Here is a 16,825-nt window from a genome sequence, read left to right on the forward strand (position 1 = left end):
TATTTGTATTATCAATATAATAACGAATTAATGTGATAACTGAGCTTGCTTCAATGAACGTACAGTTTTATATATTTTGACTTGATATTTGAAAGAGCAACACGAAGTTCTCGGTCAAGACCCTTCAAGGAAGACTGCTAATTATTTTTAATTATAACTTGACTTGGAAAACATTGCTCACCGAGATATGTCGTAGGAAATGGGAACTGAACTGCGATAGCCTTGTCGGAAATCCGAGGATATTCTTTATTAACCGAAATCCAGAAAATAGCCAATGGAACATTGTCGAAGGTCAGTTTTAGCGTCCCGTCGTTTCTCAATCCAACCAATTCCTCTCGAATTTATAGGGAAAGCGCTTCTATAAAAATTTCAGCATTGGTTGCAAAAGGGTTTCTAATCCAGTCATATTGATTGTATGAAAGTTATTTTGCAGCAAAGTTAACTGTTTTTGAGACGGATCCAAAATTAATTGTTTGTTTTCAATGGTGGTCTGGTAGGTCCTGTGGTACATTTATAGAGATCCTTGTCTGAACTCCTTCTACTCTATCAGAGCACGTCAATATATTTTCATTCTGACCTTGCATTCTTTTTTTTTTTTAATTAATGCAGGTGCTCAAATATATTAACAACCATGTATAAAAATTTGGTTATTAAGTAAGTATTGTATAATATACAAAATTATTATTATTAATATTAATATTTCTTTTCGGAGTAATGCGCCGCGGCACACCTAGCATCGTCCCATGGCACACCGGTTGCGGAGCACTGATATAGATACAAATATAGCATACTATCATCAAAATAAAATATTAAATCACACTTTAGTTAGAAATTTTACGATGACATATTTTAATCCTGAGATGTTAATTGTACCTTTTGATTTCATAAAAAGAGATTTGTCTTAATTTAAAATGTTTTAATTTAAAAGATTTTTAAGTAAATAAAAATATTTCATTATCATTTTATAAAACTTAATAATTTTAAAGCGAATGCAGCATATTATTCCTATTATTTTTGAACAAGTTGTCGGACTAAGAATAAAACTTTCTTAGCTCTGAGAGTCAGATAGTTGGCTGGTGGAAGTTTGGAAAAGTTCTCTGCCAGAAGTGGAAGTCTGCTGATGGTGAATAAATTTCACACTTCCGCGGTGGTGCGGTGCGGCGTCAAGTTTCCGATCGATACTTCGGACAACCGTGGCCGCAAACCGCCACGGGAATTTATTGGGAAACGTGGCCTACATTTTAAACTTGCAATGTTAACTTTATTAACATAGCTGTATACTCATCAGAAACAATTATTTATCGTTTACCTTGTTTATTTACTTGTTACATTGTAATTCGGTGCCGTAACGTGAAATAGAGAGAAAATGTATTTGTCATTTTTTAGATATATTCTAATAAATTAATGTTGCAAATGGTATATTCTCTAATTTTTATAAAGCTATAACTGTTATTATTTACCATTTAAAGATCTAATACGTTTGATATGATGGAAAAATTGTAATATAAGTAAATAAAATATCCAAGTTATACATAATTTTGAAAACACTTTTTTCAGATTTTTTTTTTTGAAAAAACCTGCATCTCTCGGGTATCGCTCCCACACATACAGTTTTCAAAATTATTATTACACAATAATTAGAATGTTACATTCTAAAATCTTTTGAATTATTCGTTGAATAAAAAAATAGTTAATCTATGTTATAATTTATAACAATACATAATTCTTCATATTTTAATACTTATATTAATGGAAGTTTGGTTTTTCAATCTTTCGCTAAACTAATTTCATTAAATTGTTTCTGCTCTAAAATAGTGTTCTAATCAGATGTTCCAAGCACATGTCACAAGGGCACCAATTAGAGCACTTTCGCCAGGGAAAGGTGTCACAGAAAAACTCAAACTTATGAAAAATAAATTATTATATTGTGACCTCACCGGGAACCTAATCTGGAACCCATGATTTGTTATTAAGTACCTTGTGCATTGGACTAAAGGAGTTGTCAGATATTATAATAACTTGTCACTCATAACAGAGTATATTATACAAAAAATGAGAATTTATATACCCTTGAAATTACATCTAAACTTTATGTAAAATAATGAGAAACAATTAATTCATTAATAACTAATAATTTTAGTAATTATAATTTTTATAGTATTCACCAATTTGTGCAATGTCACTTAATTTGAACATCTCTCGAAGTAATATCGCGAAATATTTTTTTTGCACACTTGTGGAACAGCCCCAAGGATTCCGTCACCGTAACAGATCCTTTCTAACTCTGCAACGATCTGCGCGCTTCACGTATCACATTGTAGTAGGCGTAAAACGTGGCGATGAACCAATGGATGTGGCGCGACCCCGTGCTTGTCAATTGTTTCAAAAAGAGCGTAAAACCATACAACACCAATAATATTGAATTATTCTATTCAGTATTTGGTTTGGTTTAGCTTTCAGTGAATTGAAAGATGTCATGTACGCCAATCTACCATAATTCTAAACTAAGTTTTCAATAAATGTGTGCTCTCCGTGGTGATCAGAGACTTGAGATCATGACAGCCGGTCTAGTTTACAACTTAAGAGTGGCACATCCAGAAATGGAACGATACGTGTTAAAATTTAATTGAGAGATAAAATAAGAAATTAAATACAACAACCACTTCACTCGCAGTCTTTCTTACATGCAGTGTTAATATTCAGGAATTATTAGAAAATAACTGACTTAGCAACTATTATACTGCACTGTACGTTCATAATAAAAAAATATTATACTTGTGGTACCTAAAGTATTATAATATTATTTCTAGTTTAGAAGACTTCTGATCATTAGAATTTAATATTATAATATGGCTCATCTCTATTACGTGAATATCCGCATTAATGGGACCGTTAGATAGGTATGTAGGTACCTATGATACATTAATTGACGAATTATGCCCGATCACGAAGCGCCCACTAACACCATGTCAATAATATATACATAGCTAGAAATTGGGGTGTCACTTTTTCAAAAAGATTTTTTCTATTGGTTATCATATATTTTCTCAGAAGTTTTCAAAATTATGTGGGTATGTTCAATAATATTAGGTATTACTTAGAGAATTTTATTTTATCCAAGTAACTTCTTGATTTTTAAATATCTTTATGTACGGTAATTTAATATATACTATTATAATAACATGTTGTGTTTAACAAATGTTTGGCAAGTAAAAACAATAATATTTTAATACGACTTCCATTATGTGTGGCCCATATTATGATCTTCTTAGGATTGAACATGTTAAAGAAACATAATATGATTAACCTTCGAGATAACAATTCACGAGAATTTATTGATATTATATTGCGGAAGTAGGTACAAAGATAATCAGAAATCGATACGCTGTTCGATTCAATGAACATTGACAGAGCTGTAATCAACATTATCAGATTCTATATTGTGATATTTGAAAAAATATTTTATATCTAATATAAAATTATTTTGTATTTGTAAACTTAACGTATTTCAATAAGAATAATAATCATATTATGTACTCTACGATAAATAATTAAATAACGTATAAAACATAACCATTTCATAATATAAGACAGAATATAATATGTTGAATAATTCTGTAACAAATTTAAAGCGTTCGATCATCATACGCACAGTATGATAATATGAATACATTATTGTGATTATACAGAGCAACAACAAATCGGTACTTATACTAATGAAATTAATTGTTAATTCTTGGTGAACAATCGTAATACATATTATAAAACAAAATAACGTCAAATAAATGATACTTAACTTACGTAATAACTGTTATGACCGGCTTTGTCTGCTCAGAACGACATTAATAATACACATAATTTAATTGGTAAAGTATATTGGTATAAATTCAGTGGATGCAGGTTCGAGTATCGCCGGAAACACTTTTTTTATAGTAGGTATATAATATTTAAAGTATACGTTTTCATTTATTAAACTCCGTAATAATGGTTTTTAAACCATGATTTTTGACGAATTTTAATGTTGACAGGTATTTCAGATTGTTCTACATTAAGAGTTATCGTAGACCGTTTTAAAGATGGGTTTTTAGCCCGAAACAATAAAATGATCAACAACATAATTAAAATAACTGCACCTGACCTGTACGGACAATATTATATATAGGTATGTATAAGTATTCTTATTATAATTCAATCTGTTTTATTTTATAACAAGATGCAATTTAAAAAAATACGTTAAAGCCCCTGTAATTATTGTTTTTATTATTCTTTTTTTCGACCATGGGTATAGATTGAAGGTATTGTCCCAGTAAGCCACAATTATTACTATTTTTATTATCTTCATATTATGTTTTTAATTGCCTATTTGAAACTTTTGATAAGTTTTATTTAATTTAAAACATCATTATAAGACAATGAATTAGTTCACTAAATGCTTTTTATCCTCGCTCATCATAAGTAAATTGAACGTGGCGTAATACTGTCAACCCACGAAGAGAGATAAATCAGAAATTCCCATCATAAGCGATCACCGCAAACGATTCCGGCTGCGAGCTTCCGCCCATGGAGTGGCCATTAATTTGCACCTACTGTACCAGTTTCAACCCTGTGCCGGCTCCCGCCCCCCGCCCCCCGCCTACGCCGACTCCACAATTATAACGCGACGGCATTTCTGTCGGAGAAATCATTAATTTGATAAAAAATGGCTTTGATACATCGTCGGTGGATATTAATGAAATTACTACGATTTTATCCAGAAAGAAAAAAATGGGTGAAAAAGACAAACCAGGTAAATAAATATGGATATGTATACTGAATACTCTCGAAGACTGCTTTGCTGACTTAACATCCATGCTCATCAATTGTTTTACTTTAGGTAGCCACTAACAACGTAGGTATATCTCGGACAACAAATGATTAGTCAATAATGATGTATATATTGTGAGGAGATATTTTCTCGCAGAACCAAAACGTATCTTCAAAAGTGATCTGATATAAAGTAATTTTTTCGCTAGGGGACAATTAATGGAACAACATGTCGCAGGACATGACACTCAATACCTACGTCGATGTCTTGGGAACAATGTCGCGGATTTGCCTGTACCCACTAGGATTCACACCAGTTGTCGCAGAAATGTCGCCCGAGAAGGTTGTGTTGGTTAGTGCTGCGAAAATATTTTTTTAAATGAGTAGTTTATCGCAACGTAAGAGAAAGAAATTGTGATGAGTGCGAAACTACTTACTACATAGAGAAAGAAGAGTGGATAATCGAGTGACTCATGTTGAGAGACACGTTGCACACCCGTCTACACTCGCCAACATTTGATGCGGGACAGACGCGAGGCCCGTGCGCTCGCTTGCGATGCGACAACATGCAACATGTTCCGCGTCACGTAGAAATGCCGCAATATGTTGGGGGACAGCGCGTAACGTTGCAGCGTCACGTAGACTATATACTGCGCGTCATTTTGAGGGAGATTTTATCCTCTAGTGCAGGGTTTCCCAAACTATTTTCCGCAGAACACCAGTGTTCCGCCGAACCTGAATAGGTGTTCCGCGACCATTTGGAAAGGTTTTATACACCCCAACACATTTAAAGATTTTCTACTAAGTAGAAGTAAAATAAGTAAAACTAAAATAAATTAAAGAATCTACTTCATATTGAAAGGCGAGTGATGATCAATCTCCATTGATGTTTATAACGTCAAATATCTATATAGGTCATGGCTCCCAAAAGGGGGGGGGGGATGACAGGCCTCTAGCCTGGGGGGCTGGACTTACGGGGGGCCCGGCGTAAGAGATCGACCAGCCAAGTTGTGATATAAACACATATCACAAACATGCACTAACACTAAAAAATATACTATACTATACCATACTTACAATTTTTGATTATTGTCGATATTTGACATGTCCATAATTGTACATATCAACATAAAAGTGGGTGTATTAAAAATACTTAAAATCGCTAAAAATACCCATAATTTTACCTCGAACACCATTTGGAATGTGCAACTGTAGATCGTCACATTGCCTTTAACCTTAGCGGTAAGTAGGGGGCCCACCAAAGATTCTAGCCTGGGGGCCCGCTTCGGGATGTGGGGGCCATGATCAAGGTACAGACGGAGGACCATCTTTTCTCACACCGCGCGCATGAAAAAGATAGGGTATATAGTTTTTAACTGACCGGCTGACAAGTCTTGTCAGTTTAACGACAGTTGCCAAAATTGGCAGAACGGTTAGCTGCGCTAATAAATTGCCTACAAAATAAACTAAGTGTTCCGTTAAAATTTCCGGGTTTGCGAAGTGTTCCATTGCAGAAAAAGTTTCGTAATCCCTGCTCTAGTGAATATGAGGCTTTATGCTTAAAACGTTAAAGTCTTCAACCACTATATGCTGCCAGTATTCATTCATGCATGTGAAATATGGACCCTTAATATAAGATACATGAAAAAACGAATAACAGTGCGATGTAGCACGGGCGTTTTAGACATAACACGAAAAGATAACAAAATAAACCGATGAATTAAGAGGCAGACAGGAGTTTGTGATATAGATCACCAGACGTATTCTGCAGGCACCAAACTAGAAGACTCCAACCTTCGCACTGGATTAGCCAGTTCCTCACCGGCCATGGCAACTTCGCCGCCAGACTCCACGAGTTTGGCTTGATAGTAGATGGGCCGGGTTGTACCTGCGGGCATGACCACCAAGATGTTGAACACATCCTCTGGGATTGCCCGCTTATGGAATTCGAACGAGCAGAGCTGTTTGCCAGGGTCCGTCCTCACACGGGCCCAATTGGTCATGGAGATCTGGTAGCAACCGAGGCCAACTTTGCGGCATTTGAGAAATTTGCAGCGTCGTATGGGGAGCGGGATAGTCCCGACTCTTCTGTAGACTCATCCATTTCAATTCGTGACACTCAGTATGCGGGTACACAAAGCGCTTAACGTCAGCGGACAGCAGAGCCAGTCCAAAAACAAACATTTTCTTTCTTAACTTTCTTCTTTCAGCACTACGGTGCATGGTTGCAGCATCAGTCCCGTGCGGCTCCGTCTCGGGACGGAATGAGCACTTAAAATCACTTCTTTCAGACACGTTTAAAGCGTCATAGAAAGCGGCCGTGCATATCCACGGTTGTGCATATATGACGGGTGGTGGTGGGCACTTTAACGTAGATCAATAATGGGTCGGCATGTTGCTCGGCTAACTAATAATTTCTGAGAAAACTATAAGATCACAGGACCGACATAAAACTCATCATGTTCGATAGTACTTATTAGAGAAATGACTTAGGATAAGCCTTCATCAATCTGTGGATCAAATCCGGCTAATGATAATGATTCTATTTAATATGTTATATGTATGAATAATTGGTTGAAAAACTAAAAGGTACACAACGAAATATAAAAATGGGCTAGGTAATGAAAAAAAGAAGTACACATAATACAGCGTTTCGAAATATTGAGTTAGAGATGGGTAGGATACATCGTTTGAAGAGCAGATCATCAATGGACAAAAATCACATCATCCAGTGATACCCTACAGCAGCGATTTCCAAACTGGGAGGCGCGGAGTGTAACTAAGGGAGGCGCGAAAAGTTTAACAAAAACATCACTTAGAACCAGAATCCATATTTTCATACAGTGAAAGTGACGTGAAAAATATTTATTTGAATATGTAGATGTTGAATTTATTTAAAATTGAAAACAAAATTATTGTAGCCACAAGTTTGCAGTTTGCAAATGCATAGTTTATAAAACGGCCGCTAGTTATAAACTACATAAAAACAGTCCTATAAAAGGTTGTTTGCAAACCTGTCTGAAAATATGGATACTAATTTCATAATACCTCACTTCTATACTATTGTGAAGCGTGCTGGGTATTTCGTGAAAAAATGAAATAAAAGGGTCAAATCACAATGTTGAAATTTGACGCAAGTTTGTTTAGGAACGATAACTTTGTTGTATTTGGTTGAAATTTAAAAAAATGAGTGAATAAATCAATGCAATCTTTGCAAATCAAAATTACAAAAAAAATAAGTTCGCCATATATCCACATTTAAATTATTTCTATCCCAGATATATATTGAAGCAAACAAAAATCTATTTACTGAGTTCTTGGTTAGTTTGTTAATGCACTTTTAACATTATTCTATTAATAGTAAAAAAGTCGCCTGCGGCGCTATTCTGCTTCAGAACTATCAAATATTTTAAATATGTGGTTGAAAGATCTTGATCTCGGGGCCCGCTTCAGGATGTGGGGCCCATGATAGAATCCATTTGTCAGTGAACGATGATAAATTTGGATTGACTATTATTGAAATTGATTGTGCTAATAAACACGCACATTCATCGCATAAAAACAAATTAATTTAAAAATTAATATATAAGTACTTAGTAAAACCTTGTTTATTTTTTTTTCATTTTTGTATTAGTACATTGTTGACTATTTAAAAAGGTGTCTGTATTATTTAATGAAATAAAGGGGGGGAGGCGCCAAGATTAGTTTTTTTTAAAAGGGAGGCGTAGTAACATAAAGTTTGGAAACCACTGCCCTACAGATATTAAAATACATTGTTACAACTTTAGCAAACATTTGATTCATATATACATGGAAACAAAAAGTGACGGACCGAGAGTACTGGATACGGCAAAGAAAGTCATTCGATTGAAAGTGAAGCCAGTGTTGCTGAAAAGATGATGATGATGTCAAATAAACAAGACTTAATTGTATCAAATATTGATTTAATATACTATTATATCAAATAATTTAATCATACACATGGAAATATTATTTGAAAACCTTAGAAGAAATTGGTGTTTGAGTAATTAGTTAATTAGTTAAAGTAATTTCAAATATAAATAATGTTTTCGACCAAAAGAATTTAAAGTAGAAAAAAATTACATTTTAACTTTTCGTCATGTTTCAGCTTCAATTGTGTAAAACGAATCGTTCGATAAAATAACGGTTATTCATAAGTTTATCTATTTATTATTGAAATTTGAAAGCTTCCTTTTCAAATTAAATAACAAATGTAAAGTCATTCGTTTTGGTATTTATCTAATTATTTATTTAATAGTTTAGATAAAAATAATTTTGTTCCTAATATCTGTAAATTAAAATTTTGTAACCACGTTAGGTACACACATCGCAACATGAAAGCAACAGTGAAACCAAATGAAGAAAGTCGATTTTGAAATAAGTATGCCAATCGATTGCTAGAAGCTATATCAACATAATGATCCACTGAGATTAAAAAAAATTATATACTATAAAAGAAAAAAATGTTACTATTGCTTTTATTAAAATTATGATGTAACTTCAAAGAAACAGTGGGTAAACTGAGATATCCCACTATTAATAATGGTATAAAATAAATCCTACCATATAATAACCTTATAAACCGTAGAAAAAACAAAATAAAAATATACTCGTAGGTTTTACACAAACATTAAAATTCAATGAAACGTATTTTTGACTTATCCTACTGTTGCTTTCAGGCAGTGATTTGTTAATGCATTATCAACACAACTAAAAGGAAACGATCTATATTAATTCAATTATTATTGGTTCAAGACTGAATATACATAATATGAGTTAATAGGTACTATGACAGCCTTTATTGAAAAAGTAAATTACTTTTAAAAGCTTTAGAGATCTAATATAAACATCTTCGAAGCTTTCTTTTATTGTGTTAACTATCAATTCATGGTAGAACTGCATTGTATTATTGATTTAAAAAAAACGCATTTTTTTTAGTACTTATTCCACTTTTATTATTTAATACTTTTGAAAATGTTCCTTTGAGGAGAGGACTAAACCGGTCCAAATTTATTAAATAATAAAAGTGGAATAAGTACTTAATATTTCCTGTTTTATTAAATTATTCAATAAACTTCGAAGCTATTTGAATAAATTTCCACTAATCCTAACACCATTCTAAGACCAGTTAGTAATGTTAGACTATTTTAAATTATAAAGGTGATCGCCATCATTGGCAGAATAGTGCACATAGTGTCGATGTTAGATAAAATCTGCAACGGGTGCGAAAAATGGACCGTAAATTCAACAGATTCAAAATTTATATGTTATATGAATTAATAGAAAATCGTATTGTAGATGATGATCGACGAAATTATCAAGGAAACAAAGAAAGGTGTTGGATATAATACTTGTACAAAGCGTAAACTGAGTTGAGATAAAAAAGTTTGTCGGATGTACTTAGTAACGAAAGATCGATAAGAGTGGGGGCAGCAAGTCGAGGCTCTCATCCAAAATTAAATCGAGAGTGGTTGAAATGATGATAATCTACAAGGTCAGAACTTGCTTCGATAACTTGTTAGTTAGAGCTCTCGTCAGGTAAGCGAAAAACTTGTGTTCGAACTTCGATCCCCACTCAGTCTAAGATTTTTCTAACATATATGTTTCTAGGGTTTCTAAGTTATGAATTGTAAATATGAAAAAAATTCAGACATTTTTCATTCAACGAAAAAAAACGTTATGGATTTATTTTCATTATTATTCTGTGAAAAAATTATGATGTTTGAAATGTTCATAACATGTGACATTATATGATCACAGCCTTCAGATAATTGTTAATTAATGTTATTTCGAAACAATGTTATTCAAAAGTATGGGAAGGTCAATTATGAAAAAAATAACAGTAAAATATTCGTTTGGGAGTCAAAAAGTTTTTAATTGCGCGCGTTTATGCCGAGTCATGTCTGTAGAACTTGCCGAATATAGCACGTGCTTTTCATTATTATTATATTTTGTGTGTTTTAGGTTATACGAGCAGAACACTCACGCATTACCGCGGACTTAGGATTCAGACAGTGTCGTACGATATTCAAATTTTTATCAAATTTGCTTTCTTGTTTACACGTGTGATTCAAAATTCTAAAATGAAACGATTGAATGAACTGTAGTTATATATAGCTAGTGTAATAAAAAAAACTACGAAGAAAACCTTCTTATGCCAGTTGAATTTGTATATGTGGCCATCGTCTATGATAGGAAACTGAACTTTTATTGAATAAAAAAATATACAAATCAAGTCACTATTTAACCACGTCATTTTTATGTGCATTACGGTATCTTAAATCTTTAGTTTTAATTTGATACCCATGTCAAATGTTAATCTTCGATAATTGAATCATGCACACGTATAGTGTATACTGTATATACTATAGATATGTGCCGAAATGGATATTTTTGTGGAAAAATTATATATTATATTTTACATATCCTGTTTATCTATTTATTTTCAGCAAATTTTCAATATCGAAACCTCTATTTTAAAAATAAAATAGGGCAAGGGCCAATTTTCCGTACATTTTACATTTTAATTGAATAAGGAAAAGTTTTTTTGCAAATTACTCGCAAGTTTAAAAAAATCATATACAACCCCTTACGTGTGCATGATTCAATTATAAGCCAAGCAAGGTGAGATTTCATAAATATCTAAATAAAGTCCAGGCTCACCCCACAAAATACCCTACGCATTTAGACTTTTTTGGTCAGTAAGGAGATTGAAGGCTATATTTCTGCTAATCAGTACCCTACCTCGGATGATGATCACGCCCACAAATGTGTTAATCTCGCCTAGTATATTTATACTAAACAGAGAATAACTTTACTAAATAAAAATAAACATAAAAGGAATTCATGGACCTACGTTGAAATTAAATTTATGTAATATGTAAATATACCTTGGATTTTACCTTATAACAACCTTAAATAATAATTAAATATATTAATATAAATATAATACTTATTACTATAATACTAATACTATAATATTATAATTACCTTATAAACTTTATATTACAATATTTCGCCATTCCCTGAATCTTTCCGCTCAGGTATGGGTCTATGGGGGGGGGGGGGATCTAATGGTATGGAATATGACCCAATTGCTTTTTCTGTAAATGAGGTATACGTAAATGCAGTTAAATTACAAAGCTCTTACCTTGTAGTATCAAACTTATACTGCGGTCTTTTCATGAAGAGTAGTCTCGGCAGGATATGAATGAAAACTCTCTTGACCCACGGAGCCATCCTGTGAGTTTGCGGCGAACGGAAGTGGACATTCAAAACGACCACCGTCACGCATATACTGAAAGGGAAATAGATAATTCGATTAATCATTTGCTAATAATTGCGATACAAAGCTTTATTTGAGAGGGATTCATTTGCATAAAATGTATCGTCCGATGTGTAATTTTGTCGATATATCTACCTGTATAATTTTAATTTGAACACGTATTTACTATAAACTCTATAGAAAATGATTTGGGTTTATAACAGTGTAAATAAAATAAAATTAAATGTGTAAGATTTTATAGTCCCCTTTCTAGATATTTTATATATTTATATATATATATATATAAGTTTATGACTGATTTTGACCGCATATATAAATAATTTCGATCTTAATAAATCTAATCATTGTGTACATACATAATACACTTTGTGGGGTATTATTATTATAATAATCAATTTTTGTCAATCTATTAGCATGATATTTATAAAAAGTAAATTTACCAGCTGCTAGTTCTTCAAAATACGTGTTTTTTTTCCTCTCATGCTTCCTTAATAATAAAACATATATTAATAATCAATAATCAACTGAATAAATCAGTTGAATCGTCAGGTTTAGTAGCTCTAAGGGCTCTAACAAAGCCAAAAATACGACTGTCTATCAGGTTATATCATCTGTCTCTTGCGTTTCAAGAATTTGGACCATGAGAACCCTCTACTATGAAGACGGTGGCTGAGATCGGTCGTCGTTTGACTGATAAAGCAGATGAGCGCCGTTGAACCGACGACCTGAGACATCAAATAAACATCAAAATACAAATAGGTAATGCAGTCGCTGTTTTGGGGAGAGATATCCAGTGGCCAGAGAAAATATTTTATAAAATGTGGAAAACCTAAACTATCAATAGTTTTATAAATATTATATGTGCCTATATAATTTATTTTTACACCTTATCTCAGCGTTACATTGTTTAACTCTTTTATTATTATTATTGTTTACATATTTATTAATTCTCCATATTTAATATATGATTTAAAAATAATAATTACATTAATATGTAAATTTTGAAACAAGTGATAAAAAAAATTATATTACGTTTTATAACTAACGATATTTAATTTGTATTAAAGCAAAAATACTTATATCAGATTTGTAAATGTGAGGTATCACAAATGGAAGCACAATTCGCAGAGCTTTAGCATAAATAATATTGTATACAATCTATTATCGCAAGACAGCTTAATCAGAATCTTGTTCTCTCGATGTAAAAATATTGGATACACGAGTCCTGAATTCATGTTTTTCATGTCTTTTCCATATCATCATAGACAAAAAGAAGGAAGTGATATCAAATTCAATTACGGCTCTGTGGTTGATGTCTGTGATAAAGGAAAAGCAGTATATTACGTTGAAATTTTGTTACTCTTAAAAAAATAGCTCCCAATCTATATTATTATATAATCGTACCGTATAGTAGCGCTAAAATTTCGTGGAATAAGAAATCTTATGTTTTCCAGTCGAGAGGTTTCTCGGTTGTAATTATAATAACATAGTCTTAATAATGGTATTCCAACTAAAATAGCTATCGACTAAATAAGTAATTTTGTGAAAGTTGATCGTATTAATATTACGCTATAGTAAGTATATTAAAGTACCTGATCAAAGTGTGTTAAGGTTACTTAATGTTTGGGTTTATTAATTACAAATTAAAATCATGCGATACGGCTTTACCTACACCTAATGTAGTTACTATTGATTTTAGTACCTACCTATTGTTGGTTTAGGTATTGTTAATATCATAATGGAATAAAATTACCACTTTTCAAATGAGGATAGTGCGTGGAATATTCTAAATTATTCCATAAGTTTACAATAGAATTTCATTTTTTTCATTAATAATAAAATAACACTAATAATTACAATGTAGGTTAAAAATGGTTGTATGGTAATAATTTCCCGTTTTCTACGCGTAATTTTGTAACGAGTTTTAAATTGGCATTTAAAAAAACCCGAATTTAATGAAAAGTATTAACCGACAATATGACCTTTGAAATAAATCATGTAATACTTTTGACTAACAATCAACTTCACAATAATAAATGCTATTTAAAGTAGGTATGTGAATTATATGTCTGCATTTAAACTATCAACGGATTTTTCGCATATTTACCAGGGACTTAAACTTAGGCAAACACGTGATATCGTTATGATAATATATTTCACTCTGAAAGCTTAGGGGCGGTCCGGTTCTCCATACAACGTTCATTAAAACTTTTTATTAATAAAGATATTGATCTAATACCTTCACTAATAGAATCCTCACGGGCGGTCCACATTTTGAAAGTTATTATTAATTCTGAAATGGTAAAGCTCTCTCCACAAATGAAATAGATATATGTTGAAATCCAATTAAGTCCATCTAAAATAAATATATTTCTGTATTTCTATTTTCAATTATGTACCTATACTTTATAATGTGGTAGTTTGAATAAAAAAAAACTTATTGTTTTGTTGTAAAAATATTGAATTAACAATGTGTGATATTCATAACGTGTCACAATAAATGAATTCATTTGAATTAAAAGTACATAAGAAATATTTGGTAGAAGTATATATAAATAAAATACATTTTTAAAACTTCTTATTGATAAACAGTTTCAGATATAATTTGGTAGAAATGCGAGAAGCGAATAAAAAGATTAGTGATGATGTATTCTCGCAATATTATAGTCTATCGTGTGAGCAATTTTTTGGACCTTTTCCAATGCGAGACGGATTTGTAAATTCATTTACAAATATTGATCGAAATAATGTAATACTTAGTTGCTTCGTAATACATCTTGAATGTAAAAATAAATGTTCACTGTGTTTTTGAATACGAATTTACATTCAATATTATATCAAATTATGACAGTGATTTCTCACCTTTTTTGTTTGGTGAAACCCGTGGCATATTTTGTAAAACCTCTTATTTTACTAACTTATTCAAAAAAAACTATTACTAACTCATTACGATATCGAAGGAAAGTATTATTCAATCGGAAAAATGTCAAGTTGTCTCTACATTTTCTTGGAATTCCTGGATTCCTGGTTCAAGTTCGCGGAACTTCAGGATTCCGTGGAAGTCTGGTTGAGAATCACTAGATTATAGTATCTTACTAAGCTCTGGATGTGTGAAAATTAAAGAACCTAAAATAGCGTAAGATAACTGTGGCCGTTTCTATTGTTTAAATTAATAATTCAAGTGAATCAACAGTAGAAAGTATTTTTTATTTTATCTTTTTATCAAATTTCAGAAAAAATACCAATAAAAATGTTTTTAGAAAAAAAAAACTTTATAGGACAGGATCACAAAGTTATTTGATTTATAGAGTCTATTTAGTTAAAAAAAAACAGTAGTTGTTATAACGTAGGGGTTTCTAATCTGCTTTCTGATCACAGTATTTACGATCAAGAAGAGAGTTGCTTGCTTAGTATAGTTTTGTAATTCATCTTTCATAATATGTAATTTCAAATGGAGAAAACAATACTTATACAAATTTACGTATAGATAAACTTTCTTTCTGAACCAAAAGTGATGCTCATCATTCATCAGTCAAATCGAGTTGGTCAAAAACATCTATCTCAGACAATGAATGTTAATTAATGGTAGGTATGTATGATTAGATTGCTCGAATTATTAAAATGGCATGGAGCGCATGAGGGGGGGGGGGCATACATAGAATATTCAAAAGTGACCTCTTACTGTGTCTTAAGCGTTAACTGTTGAACCAACGTGTGTTACAAGTGCGTAATTAGGACCCTTTATGTAAGAGAAATTACAAGTTCCCAGCGTAACGCAGCATGAAATAATACATATTGGGTATAGCGTGGAAAGACTACAAAATAAACCAATGGATATGGAAGCAGACTAGAGTACGTGCGTGATAGATGTCAACAAGCAGAAAAAAGGCAATATTAAAGCAGACATAGGAAAGTAGAGACGTTTCTTGGACCGAGCCGACCTTCACACACATTGGGTTGCAAAGTTACCCACTGATTAATAAGTAAATAAGACTTTATTAAAAAAATATAATTTAGTAGATACTATTATAATACCTATACGAAGGTTTCATGAATAAACAGAACATGATATAACAGAACAAGAATACAAAGAATATGATAAACCAGAACAGTGACAAAACAAAACACCGATAAATATGGCTATGGACCTTTTAGTAAAAATATAACATTTAATATAGAAATTGTCGTATCCCTATTATATTGTATAGATTTTTAATAACACAGGTTTTTAATACGCCGTAAAAAATGAAATTAGGTAGTTTCTGGATTTCCAATCGCTGGAAAGCCTTAATTAAACGGGACTTAATAAACTAGATGTTGCTGGCAAGCTAGGTATATCTAGTAATAATCAATTTATTATGTTCAAAATGGTTGGGTGACTAGGTAGGTACAACGAAATAATGAGTTTAATAATTCTATGGAGTTGTGTATGATTATCAAAATCACGCAGATAAATTCAAGGTTTTTACGCCGAATGGCCAACATACAGTGATTAAATAATATACATATAATAAATATTTATATATATTTCGTTTATAAACTTAAGTTTTATTGGTATTTAATTATCGAATGATTTATTTTTCCTCTCGCTGTTCTGTTTTGTCACTGTTCTGTTTATACATGTTCTATTTTATCATGTTTCGTTTTGTTCGGTTACCTTATACAAAGATTTTGAATAGAAAATTTTCTTTATAAGGATTAATAAAACAATACCTT

General features: G+C 31.9%; 1 protein-coding gene across 1 annotated transcript in view; it reads right to left on the reverse strand.

The window, feature by feature from the left end:
- LOC147079231 (acetylcholine receptor subunit alpha-like) overlaps positions 1 to 16,825 on the reverse strand; it is an 836,032-nt gene that overhangs the window by 36,151 nt on the left and 783,056 nt on the right. Inside the window, exon 8 of the mRNA XM_085954767.1 lies at positions 11,975 to 12,121. Within this exon, the coding sequence (XP_085810893.1) occupies positions 11,975 to 12,121 (147 nt within the window). The remainder of the gene's footprint in view (positions 1 to 11,974; positions 12,122 to 16,825) is intronic.

The sequence above is a fragment of the Rhyacophila brunnea genome, unplaced genomic scaffold (assembly GCF_057557595.1).
Source record: "Rhyacophila brunnea isolate RB1 unplaced genomic scaffold, BYU_Rbru_1.0 scaffold_10, whole genome shotgun sequence".
Taxonomy (NCBI): Eukaryota; Metazoa; Arthropoda; class Insecta; order Trichoptera; family Rhyacophilidae; genus Rhyacophila; species Rhyacophila brunnea.